The sequence below is a fragment of the Melitaea cinxia genome, chromosome 15 (genome assembly GCF_905220565.1).
Source record: "Melitaea cinxia chromosome 15, ilMelCinx1.1, whole genome shotgun sequence".
NCBI lineage: Eukaryota > Metazoa > Arthropoda > Insecta > Lepidoptera > Nymphalidae > Melitaea > Melitaea cinxia.
In genome coordinates, this window is record NC_059408.1 from 6700117 (window position 1) to 6723061 (window position 22945).

Here is a 22945-nt window from a genome sequence, read left to right on the forward strand (position 1 = left end):
TAAATACCTTTAATTACAAAATAAAAAAAAATATATGAGTTTTAATACATACCTATATGTTTTACATATGTAGTTGTAACAAAACAGTATAGTATATGATAATAATAAAAAAATACATAAAGATTTGATTGGAAAAGTACACCTTTGATCTATACTTACAATTATTTGTGCCTTTTTGATTATGATTATTCATTAGAGTATTCATATGAGATTACTATTTAAAAAGTTAAAAATATTTTTTAATAACAACTACTTATAAAGTTTGTAACGATTAAACTGTTTGAAAGAAATTATTAAAAAATAATAAAATACAAAACTATAAAATTCATTATTTTTTAAGAAAAAAAATAGTTACCAGATCTAATATTTGATATATAAAATTATAAACTATCCTCAAAAAAATTATTATCTTATATATATTTTAATATTTAGGAAAATTGTGTCTGTCACACATTCATTTGTCAAAACTTTCTTTTTTTGTATATATCGTACACCTAACAAAAAAAAAAACTTACAATTTGTAAAAAGTTTGTATAAAATGGATTAAGAACTAGGATGTCTTAAAATAAACCCATATTAATGACACAAACATGAGTAATGGAACAGGGCTTATAAAAGTTGAAGAGTTACATCCATCTTTACTGTTACAAGTACAATATTCTATGAATATGTTATAGGTACCTGTTCTCATCAAACAGAACCTTTCATCTCCTTTGATACCAACTTCACCTAAATATGCGCAGTCTCTGAAGTAACGCCATTCTCCATTGACTGAAAAATTGAAATTATTATTACTTTACAAATAGTTTTAAAAAATCATTAGCAAATATTGTAGAAACCTCATAAAATCTTACATTAACTTTAACAAAATGTTATCCTAATTCGTAAAATCAAATTATATCTATATTTATGTAGGCTTCAATCACTTCAGCCTATCGCAGTCCACTGTTGAACATAGGCATCCACAAGTTCACGCCAAAAATGGTGTAAGCTCTAATGTGTTGTGTGTATGTACAAGTATTGCAGCTTAATCCACCACACTGCTCCACTGCAGGTTGGCAGATATGTTCCTTACTATAAGTAACAATCGCTTTCAGATATTTATGGTAACAACCAGGACCGACAGCTTGATATGCTCTCTGAGTCACGGTGAAGAGACCTACAGGGACAGCTGTCCAAACCAGAACAATACAACAACAACAGAGCTAGATTATTAACAAAGTTAGGCAACCAGTAAGAGGAATCGTTAGAAGAGACGATACGATCATCCTGAAAAAGGAGGCGGGCGAACGTCCATAGAAAGTTGGGCCTGAACGTTACATTGATGATTTTAGTGTTATTCTATAGAAACTATAGTCCTTTATCAAATACAGAACATTTTGCATAAATCCTTCATGGGAGAAAAAAGTTACAGGATGACTTTGTTTAATAAAAAAATAACCTCAAATCGTTATAGTCACTCAGTACTTGTGTTATTTAAAGTACAATTACACGATTATGGACACCTACAATTTAATGATAAAGCATGTCTATTACAATTGAATCTATGTATTTGTTATTTTTCATTTGTCAATAATAAAGGGGAGAGTTAAATAAAAATTGGTTAATTATTTTAACATTTATTTATTCATCGTCATAAATTATTAGAACGTTATCTAAAAATTGCGCAGGTGGTATTAGATTTTCTTGATGTCTTGCCTAGCCTAGGTACCATATTACGGACATTACTTGGCAACGGCAACCTACTGTTCGTCTCCCTATAACATAATTACAACAATAAGCTCGGATGGCGTCCCTTCCTCTGTGAGAATTGTCAACTAATATGTAAAAAACGTCGTTGTGTTGTTGATGTTAAACATAGCGAAAGTCGTAAAAGAAAACCAAAAGATCAAACGAAATGCACAAAACACCAAAATATTCACTGCCGCAAGCTGAGAACAAAACGAGTGAATGGCTTTGACACTTGACTTACACTTGACTTAATGTTTTTACGCCTTCGATTGCCAGCTTAAAAAATAAAGTGAGTCGTTTTTTTTATATTTAGAATTTCTTTTTTTTAGATAAAACCATTATACCCATTGCAAATCACGATAGCATTGCATACACTTAGTATGCAACATAAGTACATAATAAAAACCTTAAAAATAAAGACAAATAAAACGAATCGGTAATCCAATAATTCGTTTTTCTCAGCTAGCAACATTTGAAGTGTCTCTATAGGACAGAAAAATATACTAGGGCACAGGAAAACAAAAGTATTTCAATTTGTTAATCAATTTACTATCCCATGGTAAAATAACGAATCGTTTTGCCATTGGGAATGAAAAAACTTGAAACGAATATTGATAAATATTTCAATGATGTAACGGACCGTAAAGTTCAGGCCCATTTTCGCCCGTCGCCTTTGTCTGAAAGATTTTATTTTTCTCCACACAAGCGAGGCAGGAGCTCGCGGTGACAAAGACTCGCAGAAGTTACGCCACCCACTAGTCTTTTTCTTTGAGAGTAAGCGCTTAGTCTTAGCAGTTGTTTTCTGTAAATTTAGGTAATTAATCATCGATAAATCAGAAAGATAGGTAACCTCAGCAGCCTTGCGTTTCCGAATACTATCTGTGCATTCAGAGTCCCACCGTGGGGGCGAAGGTATTTTATCTAGAAAAGAATTTTTAAGTGGAATTGATTCATCAGAGGTTAGACACAAAATAAACAGATCATAACACAGTAAAAAATTATTGTCAGAGACCGGAGGAAGGGTAGCAATTTTAGAATCAAGAAAATATGAGAATTTACGCCAATCAGCTTTCTGAGTTCGGTATTTTAAGAGAGGAGGGAGAGGAGCCGATTTATTAGGAGCGGAATCAAAATTTATTAATATGGGAAAGTGATCACTACCGAATGAGTTCGGTAAGACCATCCACACGAAGGACATGACTAAACTCGGAGATGACGCGGAGAGGTCAACTGCACTAGGTTTTTCACTCGGGGCACCTCTTCTTGTCGGAGTACCATCATTTAAGACACATAAATTGAGATTATCAAAAAATGACAACAGTGATGAGGAATTTGAGTCACATTTACCGCAACCCCAGAGTGTGTGATGAACATTAAAATCTCCTAAGATGACAAGAGGAGACGAAAATGTGGATAAGATATTGTTTAATTCTGAAATTAATGCTGAACTAGGGTGTGGTAAATAGATTGAAAAAAATAATACATTAAATATTTTAGCACCAATTATTTGAAAACCAGGACCATGGTAAGGGATATGAATTTGCGAGAAGGTAACAGTTCTATCAATCAGAAGAGCGGACCCTCCGTAGCCATCATCTCTGTCATCACGTAAGCACAAGTAGCCAGGTACTCTAAATATAGAACGAGGCTGAAGCCTAGATTCTGAAAGAGCAAATATTGCAGGTTTATATTTATTGATTAAATAAATTAGTTCATGTTTTTTATTTCGAATACTTCTACAATTCCATTGAATGATCGTGCGACCCAGCATTTTTATTAACTAAAGTAGATATAAAAGTTTGCAATAAACTTAGGACATTGTTCGGTAAAGCGTCTCCAAACTTAGAGATCATGTTGACAAGAGCGCAGATCAAAATCTCTATTAAATTATCGTTAGGAGTTAAATTTGGGGTCGGCTCAATCATTTGGGGATTAGGAAAAGCACAACCGTTAGGCATGGTAGATTTAGGAGAGTTGGTGAGGGAGGAATGAGCATAAACATCATAAGAGGGGCGCAAAGGGGTACTAGGACGAGGAGTACTGAACACCGTTTTACGGTAGGAGGTAGAGGGAATGGTAGGAGAGCTTTGGGATTGGTGAGTGATTTGAGGAGAAGGATCTGTAGGAGAGCTTTGGGATCGGTAAGTGACTTGAGGGGAGGGCTCTAGCCTAGGCGACGCTTGAGAAGCTGCAGCATAGGATAGCCGGGGCAGATGAGGGACACGTGATGAAGCCTCTGTGTAACCAATACTCTCTTTGGTCATAATTATTTTAATTTGCTTTTGCCTTTCATGCTCCGGACATTTTGAAGATTCTGTAGCCTTATGATTGCCTCTGCAGAAAAGACAAGAGACATTTTCATCTGAGACAGAGCAGGTTTCGCCAGAGTGAGGTTGAGCACATTTGTAGCATCGGGGGGTGGAACGGCACTGGCCCTTAGTGTGACCGAAACGGCAACAAGCAAAGCATTGGATGATCGGTAATTGGTACAAAGAAACAGGAAGGGATGCGTGAAAACAAAAAACTCTCTCAGGTAAATTCTGTCCAAGAAAGGTTAGGGCAACTGTAGTAGTAGGTATCCATTCAGGTTTTCCATCGGTAATTCTTTTTTTATTTAGGCGACGAGCTTTGATGACTTTACCGCAGTTATGAGGGTATTCCATTCCCTCAACCATATCTGATAAAGACCATTCAATGGGGACAGAGCGGACCACGCCAGTCCTCGTGACTTGATATTGTGGGATAGAAGCCTCGTAGTTATTTGCGGATAGAATAGGATTATGGACAAATAAATTTGCTAGATCAGCCGACAAAAAATCTACAGAAATCCTATTTCTGCCTAGGTTTTTAATGCCTCCGTTAACAATTCCATTTATGGAGTTCTTATGAAGGAACTGTGCGAAATTGAGAAGGCGAATGGATGGACCAGATTTTTGCACAGATTCCAATTTAGAAATATGAACAGAAAAGGGACCTTTATCATCCTGATTATAAGCAACTTTATTACCTGTGAAATCTGGATCAGTATAAGTGTCTTGCACAGAGGCAGACGGAGGAGAGGCTTTCTTTACACTTTCAGCATCAGGATCCATTGACAAGTGCCTTTTATTGCCGCCAACGCCGCCACCTCCTCCATCAGGAGGAGGTGAAGCGTCCCACTCCATATTAGAGACTACCACTTATTACATAAAATAAAAACAGCACTACTATTCAAAACAAACCGGCACAGTATACAAAGTTCAACAATAAACACAAAAATTTCCACCAAATAATAGAAAGATACACTAGCACGTGTTGACTCTCACCTACCCTCAAACGAAAAACCTTATTAAAACAGGCTAGTCTTTAGATTAAGAGCCGTCATTTTAAAGTTAGATAGATTAGGGTTTTTTTTAATGTAATTATGTCGATAAACGGTCTATTTTTGAAGTTAGATACGTTAGATAGTCTAACTTAGACTTATTTTTCTTCTTTTGTAACGAAATTATGCCGATAAACGGTCTAATTTTGAGCGTAGATAATTCGACAGCTCTTAATCTAGACTTACTCTTTTTTATTTAAAAACTTACATAATTAGTTAATTACCTTTTTGTCTTATTTTCCTGCACATGCTTGGTCGCAATCCCGGCAAATGTTGCAATCCTTTTTCTTGGTCGCAATCAGTTATTGGGACAGTACTATTGTCAAACGGATCTGCGCATTTCGGGTCATTATTAGATCTGCAGTTCCAACATTTTATTGAAAAAACTGAAAAAAAATGTTTTTCATAAAAGTTGCGGTATCTACTGGGCGTGCCCTCAATCTACACAATACGATTACTTTAATATTTACCATTTGATACCAAATTTAACAATACAAACATACAAATAATTTGTTTGAAGTTCGGAACCATGGTTTAAATTATAAAAACCGAAAGAGAATTGTTTTAAACACAAAAACTTTAACTTAAAGCTTGCTAAAGTCTGATTTTTGACAGCTATGTTGTAAATTATGTTGTTTTCAACTTTGAAACTTTTGATAGTAAGGTATAATAAGTGATGTCTAAAATTAATCGAATATAATGCTCTGGAAATCGATTACTTAACTATATTTTTTATTACATACGAAAATATAAAATAGCAGATCTTAATAAATTAATCTGTTTATTTTGAAAATAATATAAACGTATTTTTGGTATATTGATTTAATATGTAAAATGCAAATTTAATGTAATTTTTTTTTTTTAAACTTGTGTACTTTATACCAAACGATTAAAGTAAAACTTCTTTAGCTTCATCTAATCTATATATCCCACTCAACTTTGTTCGCCTCGTCCGATCACACTTTTCATAATCGTAACGCTCTCGTAAAGAAGTTTTTGTGAGAGGGAACTATAAGTTAGTGAATATAAAAAAGTGTGTATGTCAGCTCCGACGCACGACGTGAGTCCTTCAGATCAAGTGTCTAAATAGGCACAAAAAAGGCTAACTAGTCTAAGAAAAAGATTAAAACCATATCAAATGATAAATAAACGTTTTACGACTTACACTCCCAAAAAGCCTCACACAAAGCAGTTTTCTCTCCTAACTTAACAATTCTTATAACGTAAACTAAGCTTCACTCAGATATTGGCAAATCCTTCAGGGAGCCAAAGTAAAAGAAGAAGAAGACTAAATAAACGCATTAAATAACGCCAGCTAGATGACGTTACAAAAACGTAACGAGGTCATTCGTTCAGTATATTTTACTCCTTATATTTTTTTCATACCATGGGTCTTATATGAAAATTGATTCTTAAGGAGTAAACTTCAAGAGAGAGGGAGAGAGTTACGTTTCGTAAGTTTTACTTCAGTCGTGTGGTCTAAAGCACACTCGTTTTTTTAAAAAAAATATTTATATCTACTCTGTTATCGTGAATAATGGAGGTTTTAAGCAGTTATTAGAAAATATTTCTATAAGATTATTCTTCTATCAAGTTGTGTCATATACGTTGGAGTCAATTGACAAATGTATGAACTAAGAGGTGTGTTAGGTGAGGGTGTAAAAATCTGTTTATTATACTCTTATTAATTACTTTTTTATTATTTCACTACATATATTATACAAATTAAATTTAAAAGATTTACACAATATGAATCAAATATTAAAATAAAATAAATGAACATAAATAATTTTTAATTCAGTAACAATGACTAAAGTTTAAAAAATTAGTAGGCGCAGCATAATTTACACATGTACATGCAGTACATGTTTCCGTGAAGCGCAAATCTATATCAATCCATCGATGTTTTTATCGATTCTTGATGTTTCGATTTTGTAAGTTAGAAATATCGAGTGATGCGATTACCGATATACAAATTAAAGTTGTTAAGTTGTTGTTGTGGGTGTGTCAACAGTCAATTTTACAATATTTTTTTTATTCCTTTTATTGCTATAAGTTAATATTGTGTTATGAAATAGACAACTTTTGTTAAATATAATTTGCGTATATCATATACTTTTTGCATTTTTCTATATGAAAATGATTTTGAAGTCCATAATTTTAGTACTTTTCTGCTGTACCCCTACAGGTAAATACAAACACTTCTTGTAAGTTTATTTATAATTTATTTAGGTTTTTATGAATAAAGAGGAGCTTAATATTTTTCCAGTTTTCTGCGTAAGATGTTACCAATGTGCGTCGTCTCAGAATTTACAAGAAGACGTATGTGGAGCATATAAAAAGTTTGATTCAAATAGTCACATAGCAGTTGAATGTGGCAGTGATGAATCGCATACGCCCGGATCATTTTGTATGAAACTTACTCAGCAAGGACCCAAAGGATTTATATGTAAGTTTATTGTTTAATATTTGATTGACCGAGGTGTATTCATTCAAATAACCCATTTTACTTAGCCAGAACACAACAATAACCACCAATTCTTATGTAGATGCATTTAATGTTTAAAATCGTCACTGTTCTTGTACGATGTACTAAAAGGTTACGTTACTTAGTAAGGTACGAAATGTAATAGTACCAAACATCAATTGCTATTCTGACCTAATCGGACTAATTACTGTAACAGTAATATCAACTATCACAGTTCACTGCGGTCTGACGAGTTTGTATTGTACGTCTATGGGTACGAGTATCACACTGTATGACTGTCCGACTGTCCGAGATGAAGTTAGTCGTACAACGTTAGCTCTAAAATGAAACAGAGCTATACAGCAGAATGGTATAAATGAACGATTAATGTTGAATGTGTTAAGATCGTACAAGTTACTTCGCGTAGGGCATTCTTTTCATTTAGCGTTTTAAAGCCCCCTTTTTAATCAAAGTTTTATGAAAATAATGTAAACTATTTCCTTTTACTTAAATAAAAAGTTGTTTTTTTTTATAGTTTTTGTTTAGCGTAGGTATGTAAAAATTGAGAATTTTAGTGATTTAAAAACCTTTTAAATACACTTTTACGTAAAAGGAATTTGTTTACTTTATATTTATGGAAATCAAATATGTAATGTGTATAATGAGGTTGCTTATTTCACAATCGTATCTTTATGCTAGAAGACAAAAAAAATATATCAAAATGATGAAGAATAAAAAAGAATTTCGACCTGTACACTGTTTTGTAGCCAGGTACTATTTATTATCATTGGGTCAAAAAATCTGAGTACTACTAAGTACTAATAATACAAATAAGGTGTACTAGTACATTTTTCGAATTGTACGAATAGTGTGCGCACCTGACAACGTCCCATTGAGCCCAAGACTAATTGGCACCGCTCGATATATATTTATACTTTACACCCCTGTGATATGTATTTATACATTGCTATTTATTTATTTGAAAAGCATACATACAACATATGTATATATAAAAAAAAAATTAAACAAAATATAATAATAATGTATCTAATATGCATGTCACTTACAAACATAACACTTTGGAATACATGGATTAAAAATACAAAAAATCACAAATAATAAAAATATTTGAACTTTAAATCTATATCTTTACAATTCAATATTTGTAATATTAAAAAAAAAATTGCAAACTATGAAGGCAGTAACTAAGTACTAATATATACCTATTTATATGGTTGTTAGCTCTATAATTATCATAATTAATGATAAAGTGTTCTGGTTTCAATTTGAAATAATACAATACAAATAAGTATATTATTTTTTAAACATTTTTGAGTATTTTTTTGAGTATTTTAAGTATATTATTGTTACACTGATTTTTCATTAAATGTCTCTAAAGCTGACATTGAAATAGTTCTTCTTTTCCATATAAAAATATAAGACTGCCTCGATTGAATCTTGAGTAAAGAATGAAACAAAAAAAAAAATGCACTAATTAGTTTTGAAGAATTTGTTACATGCAATATGGAAATAATTGATTAGTTGAATTTGGAAATGTGTGTTTCCTTTTCAGGGGATGGTCGTTGGCGTCAAGTGATCAGACGCTGTGCATCAGTCTCAGAAACAGGAGTGACAGGTGTTTGTAATTGGGGTGTTTATGAAAATGGAGTATATTGGGAAGAGTGTTACTGTTCTTCTGATGAATGCAATGTTGCCTCGTCAATTTACATTCACGGAGCACTGATATTGAGTGCTCTTGTCGCAATTATGTATAGAAATAGTTTTACGTGATTTTAACTTAAAATGTTTTTTGTATTCATTACCGATTTTCCATTATGGTTAAGTAAAGAATAACATGTAAATTATAATTTTCTTAAATATCTATTTAAGATACTTTAACTGAACATTTGAATTCAACTCATGTAAGACAAAAATTCTTGCTGTATACTGTATAGTAGTTAGTATTTTATTCTAATCTCGTTTAGTTTATTATGATAAAAATCAAAAGAGATTGTGAAATGTTTTGTGCAATTAGTATGGGGTTTTCCATTAATTGCACGATGATGATTTTTAGCAACTTTTTGACCCTCCTTATTATGTGGTGAAGTTTTACCCTTCCCCCATACCCAAATAACAAGTATATTTTTTTGTGCAAAGTAAATTAATATTTTTAGAATATTATCTTTAATTGCAGGAATAATCTTAATAAATGTTGGAAAATTAAACATCGTGATACAAATTTCTAGACAGGCATCAAGGTTGCAGGGTGTTTTTTTAGTTTAGAAATCGTGTCTTCAATGATAATAAAATATAAGGTTGATATATAAGTATAGACCCCTCTTTCCTTGTGATATTTCGGGATTTTTTTCGATTCTCGTGTGATTAATGGACGACCCCTTTGATAGATTTATTGAGATATACAAATGCTTTTCTAGAAAAGTTACTAGAGGTAAAAAAAAAATGCTATAGTTGCTATAAATCAAACTTTTGCCATAACATACAAATTGTACTACCTTATTGTCATTGTACTTAAAACTAAGTGCTTACAAAATCTGTATTATTGAGATGGTATATTTTTGTTAAATGCTTTGCAATATTGACAATATTCATATTAAAGTAAAATTTACATTGTTTCAAAAGCCATGTGAACGTTTTATCATGGGTGTGGGTTTACAGAGTATTTTGGTTTAACTTTATGTCTCTAAGCAGCTTTATTGTTTATATGAACGTGACAAACTTAATAATATTATTTTTTTCCTTATCATAATAATCTCAAAGAGCTTATGAATGTTACAACAGTGCCTTATGTCATTACTTGTAAATGTAATTAAGTAAAATATCCGTCCATTGTGTGATACTTTTTATATTCCACTGAATATTTTATACTGAAGGCTAATTTATTTTATAGTGAGTGTCTGGACTAGTACCTATATCATGATGTAAATGAGTTGATTTTCATACTTTTATATTGCTATTTTATTATTTTTCACAGATATGTGTATGTTAGAGATAATGTAACGTTGTATTGTGTTTAAATTTAAAATTATTACACCAGCATTTCATATTTTATCTAGATGATTTAATGATATTACTTACTAGTTTTTAAAGTTCCGTATCCCTATCATTAACACTATCTGTCTATCTATATCAGGGTTATGTTGTTGGAAAGAGAATATGTATTACTAAATGGATTATGGTTAAACAAAAACAGGTGTTTATAATTAAAGGCAATATTAATATAATTATTATACAATAAATGCGTATCTGAAGTTTATTTATTTTAGACTTGGCAAATTTGTATTAATTTGTTAAGTTTAAGATAATTGTAGTTGTTACGTTAAATAACATTACAATTATTAAACAGTAAAATAACTGAGATCGGAACCTTTTGTGAAACAATTGTAACCTCATTTAGCTGCTTAATTTTACAAGCTGATAACATCGGGAGAGGAGAATTTCCGATAGCTGTAAAATTTCTTCGTCACCATACCTATCTTTGTATTTAGAAAAAGTAATATTAGCTATATTTTGTTTTAAATGTAATGAAATCTCAACTTTTATAATATATATGTTTTTTTAAATAAAAGGTAACGATAACCAAAAATTAGATGGGTTTCTTTTAAAAAAAATGTAGTAATTAGTAATTTGATGGGCATTAAAAGACAATAAAGATAATGAAAAGATACTAATCGTTTCATTTACACAATAAAATACTATAATAAACTAGATATATCAACGCTTCCAATATTTAGGCTAGAAACCGATTATGCTAAAAGACCCGCCATCTTTTCTTTTAACGTGACCAATTTTTAGTTCTTGTTATAAGTGTCACAAGTGGCTAAAACTACTTCAATTTCAATCGAATCGAATCGAACAATCAAACCTCCGGTTAAGCGCCTACACGGCACAAGCACCACTGCAGAGTTGTGGTCAAAATATCGTTATTTTTTACAATTTTGAATATTTATGAGTCGTAAAAAATAAATTTATTTTATGAAAATGTCGATCTAAAGAATGATTTGACTGTTTGAGCTTTAATTTCTCAAGGTGGAAAAAACTGCAGATATTTAGTAACATCTAAATTTTCTGCTGTCGCCGGGACTTTATATAGTCGTATTATACGATAGAGAAACAAGGATATCAGATATAATAACATAAGGCTGTGTGGCTATGGCAGTAAGAATATAGCCACCACCTCTCTCCCTGTGGGTGTCGTAAGAGGCGACTGAGGGATAACACAGTTCCACTACCACCTTGAAACTTAAAAAGCCGACCGATGGCGGGATAACCATCCAATTGCTTTGAAATACATAGGTCGAAGACGGGTCAAACAGCCACAAGCAAGCCCTGCCAAGCCAGCAAAGCTTGTCTGCAATCAGCAAGCCAGTCCTGCGGTCACCAACCCGCTTGCCCAGAGTGGTGACTATGGGCAACACACATGAGCTCGCGCCGTTTTGTACACTCATACGGCAATTGTTAATGATTTTATTACTTCGCTTCATTATTGATAGCAAGGTGTCAAGGTAAAGGTAAAACCACGAAAAAAAAATACTAGTTAATTGTTTATTAATCCGTGGGTAAAATATTACCAGATTGGGCGGTTGCTAAACCATTATCAGATACGCTATTCGTACGTTAGAGGTTAATATACAATTTTTATGTTTAATCAAAACAATAGATTTTTTGCGCTCCCTTTTGCTCAGTATGTCTCAAACATTTGTAGGAAATATTAAAAAAAAAAAAACTTATGACTCCGCTGTTGATTATAGATATTTATTGTTATATAGATGTAGCGATACAATACGGTACCTGATGTATGTATGAGAATGATGATCAGTGACAGCGTTTAACAGTGTGTTAAAAATGTACAATACTGTCTACAATATATTATTTCAAATATACTAATCTAGATGCTATGAAAGTGAATAAAGAGACAATGATATAAGTTTATCAATATAATAAGAAAGTTATGGAAAACCGAAAAATGTTTTGTACCTAAATAATTTTTTCTTCGTTACCACTTCCCAGCTACTTTCTATTATTCCTTTGTAGTGTGTTTTACCCTGAAGACAAAAAACTATGAAATTTAAGAACAAACACACACAGAAAAGTAAAGAAGCTCGCTAGTTCGCAACTACGCAAGCAAATAGTTTGGTATGAAATTAACCAATTGTTAAGTCGCTAGATGAGCGATTTGTCAACTTGTTGACATTACTTAAGTCTAAAAATATATAATATACCTACCTAATGTAGTAAATTTAAGTAAAGAATGTAGTAACTTTACTACTTAGCCATATAAATAGTCGAACTTTTTAACTTTTTGAACATGTTATCTTTACACTATAACACTTAAACGGTTGCTGTAAGTTCTTGAGGTAAAATTTCTTTATTAACCGACTTCCAAAAAATGAGGAGGATCTCAATTCGACTGTATTTTTTTTATGTATGTTACATCAGAACTTTTGACCGGGTGGACCGATTTCGACAAATTTTTTTTAATCGAAAGGTGGTGTGTGTCAATTGGTCCCATTTAAATTTATTTGAGATCTAACAACTACTTTTCGAGTTATATCTAATAATGCGTTTTTACTTGACGCTTTTTTCGTCGACCTAAGTTGTATTATACCGCATAACTTTCTACTGGATGTACCGATTTTGATAATTCTTTTTTTGTTGGAAAGGAGATAGCCCTAGTTTGGTACCATGATAGGGAAACCAAGATCTGATGATGGGATCCCAGAGAAATCGAGGGAAACTCTTGAAAATCCGCAATAACTTTTTACTGGGTGTACTGATTTTAATAATTTTTAATTTAATCGAAAGCTGATGTTTATCATGTGGTCACACATAAATTTTATCGAGATCTGATAAATAATGTTTGAGTAATCTTTGATAACGCGTAGTTACTTGACTATTTTTTGGTCGATCTACGTTGTATTACTCTTCGATGTAATTGAAGTCGGTTTTTTTTTCGTTTGCGAGCAAACACAATTATGCACGCTTGACTTGGGGAGTAAGCTGGTGAATGCGTGACGAGATGGTTACGAAAAGTGTTATTGGATGAGGCGAACGGAAGTTGAGAGGGAGATATAAATAGGGAGCTCCAGCTAAAGAAGTTTTACTTCAATTGTGTGGTGTAAAGTACACTTGTTTTTTTGATTTTTTTTGTTGAATCAACTTAGAAGCAATGATATGAAAAACCCATTTAGAAATTGATTCGTCAACAGTATTTGAATGATTAGTTTAGTTAGATGAAATTAAAAAAAAATCTGAATCAAATAAGTAAGAAATTAGCAACTATATATTTGAGCAGAGTCAAGACATTGACCGAACAACTACTCTAACTGCAAGTTGAACTATTGATCAAGTAAATAACTTACTACTTAGTATGCATATTGTTATAGTTTTATTAATTCGTATTGAGTAAATAAGCCTTATAATCAATGAAAATTAAATATTAGACGCATTGGAAAGCTTGACGAAGATTCTTTTTAATACCTTTACGAAAAATTTAAATATAATTACTCTCTGATAACCACAGAGATGAATGCATAAATAAATTTTAACACGCATACACACACTACAACATACTATATATCAAATTAGAATAAAAAAATATGTAGCTCGAAAAATATTTGTCGGTACCTAATGTTAATATTGGGCAGTTATTTAGCTAGTTTATTATGAGGCGACATGAGTACATGGCACAATGTTTGTCCGCGATGAACTCTTAAACTACTTAACCGATTTTAATCAAATTTGCACACCGTGTGCAGTTTGATCCAACTTGAAAGATAGGGTATATTTTGTTTTGATATTTGTAATTATTATATTTAAGAAAAAAAATAATGCGATACGAAGTTTGCCAGGTCAGCTAGTAATACATATAACGTATAATTGAGTATGTTCCTACACGAAAGTGAGTGCCGAAATTTTTTGCGCTAATTTATCTCTTATAATATCTTTGTGACAGGTAGCTGCAAAATAAGATGAAGCACAAGAAGATCTCTTCAGGAATTGAATATCTACGAATGTGTTGAAGATGGATGTTTTCTTTTTTTCACGGGCGATTTTTCATGTTATATATTATTACATACATACAGCACCTATGCAACAAGTTCTTTATATTATTAACTAATGACGCAATTATTTCTTATGTGATTTTTTAAAATATACGAATTTATCTTCCAATTATTCAATTTAAGTTAATGAATAAATAATATATAGAGAGAATATAATAAATTAAATTTTAATGCGACATCAACATAATATTAGGTTCCTGCTATAGTTTATTTCTATGTAAAATTTTCGAGACGACTTATAAAAGAAAAGAGTATTAGGTTAATGTAAAAAGACAAATTATTTCAACGAACATTACAATGAATGGTCTTGTTTCTATCAAAAACAGTAAGATAGAATGGAAATTATCTTTAACCGTTGAGCTTTTTCCGATGGAACCGAGTTGTCGTAGGACATCGTGAAAATTCGTCACCTTTCGTATAATTGAGATACGTACTGACCGTAACCCTGTCGACCCTCTCTGACTCATAAAGTTACGCATTCACAGAGTGAGTGAGACAGCACTCAGTTGTTGCTAACAGGGTTTGTTTTCACTGATTCCCGGTCGAGGCTTGATATTTTCCCGTAGGCTTCAGGCTTCAGTCGTCTGAAACCAGCGGATGGGGTATTGTTGACCGTTATATCTTAAACCAATTTTACATTGAATGATTAAGTAACCACTTGGCGGTGCGATCTTTCTTTAAGTCGGAGTGATGTTTGCAAAATACGATATACACTGAGTGAAATGTTTGAATGTTTGTTTTAATGAAATTGTGATTGTTTTATAACATTTCTGTGGACTAAGCAGGGGGTAAATCAGGGTTAATCTCTAAGCGCGAAGTTGAGATTTATAACATTTCCGTGGTAAGTATTTTTTTAAGTGTATTGATTAGTATTTGAATAAAGACGGATATAATATTGAGGGATGGATACTCAAAAGGTTATGACCCTCAGTTGAGGGAGCCTGCGAGACGTTACCTAACAGCTTTCGAAATTAAATACGTCTCATTTAACTTTGATAAACATTAACAATAAAAATATTATTACAAATAATATGAAAAAAATTGAAATACATTAAATTTGAAATATATTTTGACACATTTATTTACGTTTCTATTTTTAATAAAAATATGAACTTTTTTTAAATTATATAGTTAATTTAATTTTAATAAAATAGGGATTAATTCGTCTTTTCTAATTAATATTTGTTAATTATAATTTTACTATTTCTTATTGTAAACAACAACAAATGTAAATTTAATGGTCGCGTTTTATGAACTAACAAAATAAATTATTTATCTATAGTAAATGATTTCTGTATTTTTTTAAAAAGTTTGAACGTACTAGAATGCTTAAGACGTAAAATTGTTATTAATAAATATCTTGTTTACAATACCAATGTTCTCGGTTCTGACAACGTTCTTAGTTCTGTTGGAATGACAAGTTAATTGATTTAATGAATCATGTAACTGAACATATTACTCATCGTTTGTAGTTAGGTATATAACATGCGTCATCAGCGTTAATATAACTCATTGTATAGGATAAATTTAAAAAAAAAGAAATATTAATCTATACATATAATAAAACGGAAGGAAAGTCAAAACTGCACATTGAATATTTTTTTTTAAAAGAATACTTGGGGTGTGATCTACAATCGATACCGAAGCCAAAAATATAAATTTTAAAAATTTTGTCTGTTTGTCTGTTTATCTGTATGTATGTCCAGGATAAACTCAAAAAGTACTGCATGGATTTACTTCAAATTTGGCACGAATGTTATTAATAATTCGGGTCAACATATAGGCTACAAATTATCACGCTATCACCTATGGGGAACGAGCAGTGAACCTTTATTTCTTCAACGCATTCTGTAATGACGTGTAATCTAACGACGCATATTTGAATGTTGTTATTATGTCAATAACCATGCTATAAGCTAGCTTCATACTATAAATAAAGACATTCTGTAGTATATTTAGTGTCAGCATTGCACCCGTGCGAAGCCGGGGCGGGTCGCTAGATTTTAATAATAAAATAACAAGGAACTGAGAAGTTCAGGAAGATAAATTGAGTTATTGTATTTCGTTTTATTAAAACAAATATTTTGTGTCATTTCGTGGGTTAATATTGTTATACGACAAGGTACACAATCTTTAATATTTTTGTACATAACTCATTAAAAATCGTTAATGTCTTTAGATAATAACGATAAGTATACCTATCATTACACATACTGTTACAGGTTTGTATAAAGGACAATGATGTGTGTGATTATTCGCTTTAATACAAGACGAACAGAAATATGGAATTATTAAATGGTATTAAATTAATTAAATTACTGTACTGTTACTGAGTTTCTTGCCGTTTCCTCTCAACAGAATCGACATTCTCTATCTGGTAGTAGCTTCGCATGCTACTATGAATGTAAAATGATGACTTAAAACATCTTTTAACACTCCTTAAATATAGTTTTTTTTTTTTTTGTATTGGTAGATTCTTGATATTTATTTTCTATAATGTTTATTGTTATATCATAATTGTGTTTTAGAAGCGCGCTTCAGACTAACTTCGGTTATTAATTTTGGATCACTCACACACGCTCATTTCAGCCTATCGCAGTTCACTGGACATAAGCCTCCCCAAGTTCGCGCCAACATTCCAGTTTTCCACAATCCTCATCCAGCCACCACCGGCAATCCTACGTAGTTCGTCGGTCCAATGGACCGGATGCCATCCCACATAGCGTTTGCTAACATGCGGTCTCTACTCTAGGGCATGTCTGCTCCAGTGGCCATCAGTCCTGCGACACAAGTCACCAGTCCACAGCTAAATTTTATATACTGCTGGTGAAAAGTGTTTGAAAGTTCTACTCTACTTTTTTAACCGACTTCCAAAAAAGGAGGAGGTTCTCAATTCGACTGAATTTTTTTTATGCATTTTACTTCAGAACTTTTGACTGGGTTGACCGATTTCGACATTTTTTTTTTTAATCGAAAGGTGGTGTGTGTCATTTGTTCCCAATTAAATTTATTTGAGATCTAAGAACAACTTTTCGAGTTATATCTAATAATGAGTTTTTACTTGACTATTTTTTCGTCGACCTACGATGTATTTATTATACAGCATAACTTTTTACCGCATAATTTTGATGATTTTTAAGTTAATCGAAAGCTGATGCTTATCGTGTGGTCATATTTAAATTTCATTGAGATCTGATAACAACTTTTTGAATAATCTTTGATAACGCGTATTTATTTCACTATATTTTCGTCTCCCTACGTTGTATTACTTGTCGATGTAATTGAAGCCGGTTTTTTTTTCGTTTGCGAGAAAATATATATTATATTATTTAATCCTAATTTTATTTACAAAAGATTTAATCCTAATTTTATTTACAAAAGATTTTCATCTTTCAAAAAACAAATAATTAAATAAATAAACATATTTAAGTAATATCTTTTTATTTTACATAAAATGTAAGATGCTGTTTCATTAAAATCAATTGAGATCAAAACAATTTGTATCAGTTACAACAACATTCAAATTTAGGTCACGATATGTTAATACAGAAGCAATAGAAAACTGGAGCGTAGTGTCCCTACGAAAGTATCCCTTAGGAAGATACCGAATGAACACTTTAGTATTCTCAAGTAGTCATGATCGGCCTTATTAAATAAATACTTAGATTACACTAGTTACATGCATTGTTGCCTTTAAAAAGTCATAAATTTCTGAGCTAATGACACATTTTGTATCACTATAATTCACCGGCTGGAAACATCGCGCTACATTTTGAACACAAGTATCCATGCGAAAAAGAGGTTGATTCTTTTGAACTATATAACCTTCGTAGAATAGTGCATATAATCTTTACCGCCACAGTTTCCGTAAAGAAACCATTAAAAGAGCTTTAGCTCTTATTGAGGCCACTGGCATTAGGCGTGATGAAAGCAAAACCTTTATGATATCTTAGAGGGTATAAGTTATATATATATGTTTCAGTTACTATTACGGTCAGAGGTTCAGGAAGTTACCTGGTAGGACGACTACGAAGTAATTTTGGTGTTTCAATAATAAGATGATGATATTGCAGTTGCATCATCGTGGCATCATAAAGAAATTACTATAACAGCATAAAAAACAGTGTTAGGCAGCAAAGCCATATTTTGGAGTAGTAGTGGCTTCTTTATGCGATAAGAATTATGTTGTTACAACAGTTTAGGTCGATTATATATCCTGACCTGAGGTCAGCAACCCGCCTGCCCAGCTTAGTGACTATGGGCAACACACATGAGTTCATGCCATTTTTGGCGCGAACTTGTGGAGGCCTATGTCCAACAGTGGACTGCAATAGGCTGAAATGATGATGATGATGATGATGATGATATATCATATAGTTATGTTGTATGTTAAATTAACCCACAGTAGTCAAAACCTCCTGGATTTCCCTTGGATGTCAATGTTTCACTGATATGTAATAATGGTGGACTAAGAGCAAATTATTGCGCCATTAGCTTCTAGATACTAGTTTACTTCCTTCCATGCGGAAAGCATTATTATGTACTACTTTGTACTGCTTGTGATCTTAAAATAACGATGTTTAGCTAAATTCTTTTAAATTATTCAACAAATAGCTTTTGTTGGTGTTAAACTGTTGTTGGTGTTTAACTGTTATTTAAAGATAAAATTAATCGACAGAAAACTCAAATTATGTACGTTCACGTGGAATGGTAATAAGTGTGCGGGTAGAAATTCTCGCTTGAATTAAAATTCCGATATCCTGGGCGAAAATAAAACCACTCCCTCTGTTAATATGAATATAAAACGCATAATATAATATTAATGTTAACAGATAATTATCTATTTTACTGTTCGAAATTATCGACTATAGTTTGATGTGTTCTTCTGTAGTCAGTAGTTCCTATACGCGGTACTCTTAGTAGCTGCCCAATTACTGATCTAATTTCTGCCTGCCAGGTGACGTTCAGTATGCGAGGTCTAGTAATGGTAAGTACAGAATTTCTAGGCATTTGAAAGTGATCTTTTATCAATGAAAGTTTTTTTTAATTATTATTAATTTAAGGACGCTAACAAGAAGTGTACGCATTTTTACAATGTTATAAAATATATAATAAAGTCCTTATAAACACAATATCAATAACTAGCATACATAAAACACAATTAAATCAGCAGGTAAGATTAAGTAAGGTAAATATGTAATTATTTCTCGTTGTATCTGTTTCCTAATACTATTAATGTTATGCGTTATTTCCAAATATACTCTTTGCAGTAACACTAATTCAATCCGTATATATTGCATATACGTCGCTGTATTTGTTTCACAATGGACTACGATCTATGATAAACTTTTGATTTACGACTTTTCGCCTAATTGATTTACGTTTTTTTGGAATGTGCAATATTTTAAATGGAGGAAAATTTTCAAACGAGATGTATTGGAGGCAACAATGCTAGAGAGTGTATCAACGCACGTCAACAGAAATTTTATTCTATACTATTACTTCATTTAAATTTTATACTCTGAAGTAGGCTCTGTTAGCGTCTTAAGGTAAATTGATTGCTCTGCTTGAGATTAAATTAGGTGATATAATTTTCTCACTATTCAAGTCCAGACTTGCAGGCGTTTGCATTTTCACTTTTTAGTATATATTTGTTGCGCTTAATGTTTTTTGTATCTACATCAATATTAGATGTATAGCTTATTTTAGGGTAAGTTTTAAGTACGTTTAATGATTAAACACATTTAATGCCACAAAAAAGAACAGTATAGTTATGCTTACATTTCAAAATCTGAAAATAAAAAAGGTTGCAAAACAAGCGAAAGCGTTCTTTATTTACTATCGATAGCCTAGAGCGTTGGGTGGTAGCGTTGGATAGGTAAGCTGTATTTAATCAATCAGAACGCTTTATTGAAATAAAACTACAAGCGAAAGTGTTACGAAAAGTTTGATCGGGTGAGGCGAACGGAAGTGTTGATAGGGAGATAAAAGTTGTGAAAATATAAAGTTCACTTCAGTCGTGTGGTCTAAAGCACACTCGTGTTTTTCGTAACCGTTTTAATTTTTTTTAATATATAGTATATAATCTTTATTTAATAATGAAAACAAAAAGAGAATTTTTCGTTTTGGTGTAGTCGTTCGGAAGTTATTCACATAATTAATTTATGTTATATTGGCAGTAATTTGGTGCAACTATTTTATTAGTGATGATGGCTATTTTCCAGAACCACTCCACTTCCCAACACCCCGACGAGCACGGTCTTCAAATGTTGTAATTATTCACTCTTAATGGAAAGAGCTGAGTGGAGCAATAGCCGCGTATTGCGCTCGAAGTGCATCAGCATCGTTAGAATCACAATTCAAGTTCAAATCTATTATGCTTGTAGCGTTTCTCTGTATATAATGATAATAATATTATTATTAATTTATCGAATTTTGTGTATTTGAAAAACATTCGTGTGGACATACCATCTAAAGTTTGTCTCGTGCTCGTTAAATTAAGATACAAAAGTAAACTCTTGAAATTCGAGGATTTAGCTTATATATATGTATTACATAACATGGGTGATACATTTTCACATCTATGCCAATTTAAATAATACTTACTTCTTTAGTAAAAAGTACCTAGGTGTCCGAGCTTAGCTCGGTATTTTTAGTAAATCGTGTTTTTTGGAAATCATATTTAAAAACGAATTACATATTTATAAAATATGAATAATATTTTTCGATTTTACCGATAATATTAAAAATATATAAATAAATAAATATAAATAATTTAAAAAAAAATTACAATGATCGACCTGGAGACGAGGATTTGAACCGTGGTCTTCAGTTCTCAGTTGTTACCGACCGGCCAGTTTCGCAACCAAGCTAATACAACTTTATTAAAAGTTACGAAATTTTCCTTCGTATTTTAACGATATTGTAGCCATTAGCCAGGGATAAAACGACATTTTCTAAAAATGAGTCCTAGCTAGATGGGTTTATCGCCCCCAAAACCTCCTATATACTAAAATTGATTGCGATGATTCCATGGAAATGGAAACGTTATGATAGTACACTGTACGTAAATGTTTAGTAAAATTGTTTCAAGTTTCAGACTTAATTAAGATATCAAGATAAAAAGAATCAATGATAAATTATTATTTTAACTTCTCTGTACTAAAATATTTTAGGATAAGTTTGCTTTAAAAAATTATTTGTTAACTTAGCACATATTTTATATTGTTTAGAACCATATCATAAATGTTAAAAATAGACTAAAAGAAATCTACAATGAAGTATGATTCTTCTTACATTAGAATGTTAAGAAAATGAAGTAACAAATTAGAAACCACAAAATAGCACGCATTTTGTAATCTACGAAACCTGCAAATACAACACAATTTCTTGAAAATAATTTTATGCTGCATATTACTTTAATATTAACCAAAAAATTGTTATTCGTTGAAGAAAAGTGCGAGATAAGAAGCCAATATATATGGTGATGGGTCTTTCTCTCCTCCCGCTGTAAGCACTATTTATTACAGAATAAAAATCTATGCGTGGCGTTGTATAGATTTTTACACAAACACATATAAAATTTATTACTACGTATAACAATTGTTTCACGCACATGTGAATAGGAAAACTATATTTTTATTATTTATGAGGTTATTGTTTTTTTTATCAAATAAACGTTTTGTTGTTCAATTTGAGTAATACTAAAATTCGTCGAATCTTGTGGTTTTTCTTCTTCTATTTAAAAAAGAAAATAATTCATCTACAATTTATTCTACCTCAATAAATATATTTATAGCTGTGCTCGTGACTTCAACCGCGTAGAATAATGACTTTGGACAGCATTTTTTGGATATACCTTTTCGTTTATTTTGAATTATTAACACCCTTTTGGTATTTGCATGTTCAACATGATTTTGTAAATTGGCATAACTTTTTTATTTATGTGCGTATTATATAGAATTACTGAACATTGACATGCAAACAATAGGTTTAAATTTCGGGTAAAACCGTTAGGAGTGCATTTATAAAAATAATGCAAATAAAAAAGAAATGAAACGCATATGTGATTTAATGTTACTTTTTAGAAACATGTGAATTAAGTAGGTTGGAAAAATCCAAGCCGCATGAAGTGCGTGTACAAAGCGTGTATGTATGCAAAAATAGAGTCTTTACGTCACAAGTAAAAATATATCAGAGTATATTTAATAAACGCTTCTCTGAACAATATTTTATTAATGGTCACAAGACCTAGCCGAGCTAATAATTAAATAATAGACGCTCGGTCGAACATCCAAGCTTTAC

At 31.7% G+C, this 22945-nt stretch overlaps 2 protein-coding genes across 2 annotated transcripts; one reads left to right on the top strand and one right to left on the bottom strand.

Annotated features, from left to right (window-relative positions):
* Positions 1 to 395: 395 nt before the first annotated feature.
* Positions 396 to 5747, bottom strand: LOC123660510. Its single transcript, XM_045595571.1, has 3 exons — positions 5563 to 5747; positions 5317 to 5478; positions 396 to 771 (listed from the first exon to the last, which is right to left on the bottom strand). Exons 1-3 carry the CDS (start codon positions 5621 to 5623, stop codon positions 551 to 553), a joined length of 444 nt encoding a protein of 147 aa, XP_045451527.1. The 5' UTR covers positions 5624 to 5747; the 3' UTR covers positions 396 to 550.
* A 1583-nt stretch (positions 5748 to 7330) lies between these two features.
* On the top strand, positions 7331 to 9799 carry LOC123660644. Its single transcript, XM_045595699.1, has 2 exons — positions 7331 to 7541; positions 9133 to 9799. Exons 1-2 carry the CDS (start codon positions 7331 to 7333, stop codon positions 9348 to 9350), a joined length of 429 nt encoding a protein of 142 aa, XP_045451655.1. The 3' UTR covers positions 9351 to 9799.
* Positions 9800 to 22945: the final 13146 nt, after the last annotated feature.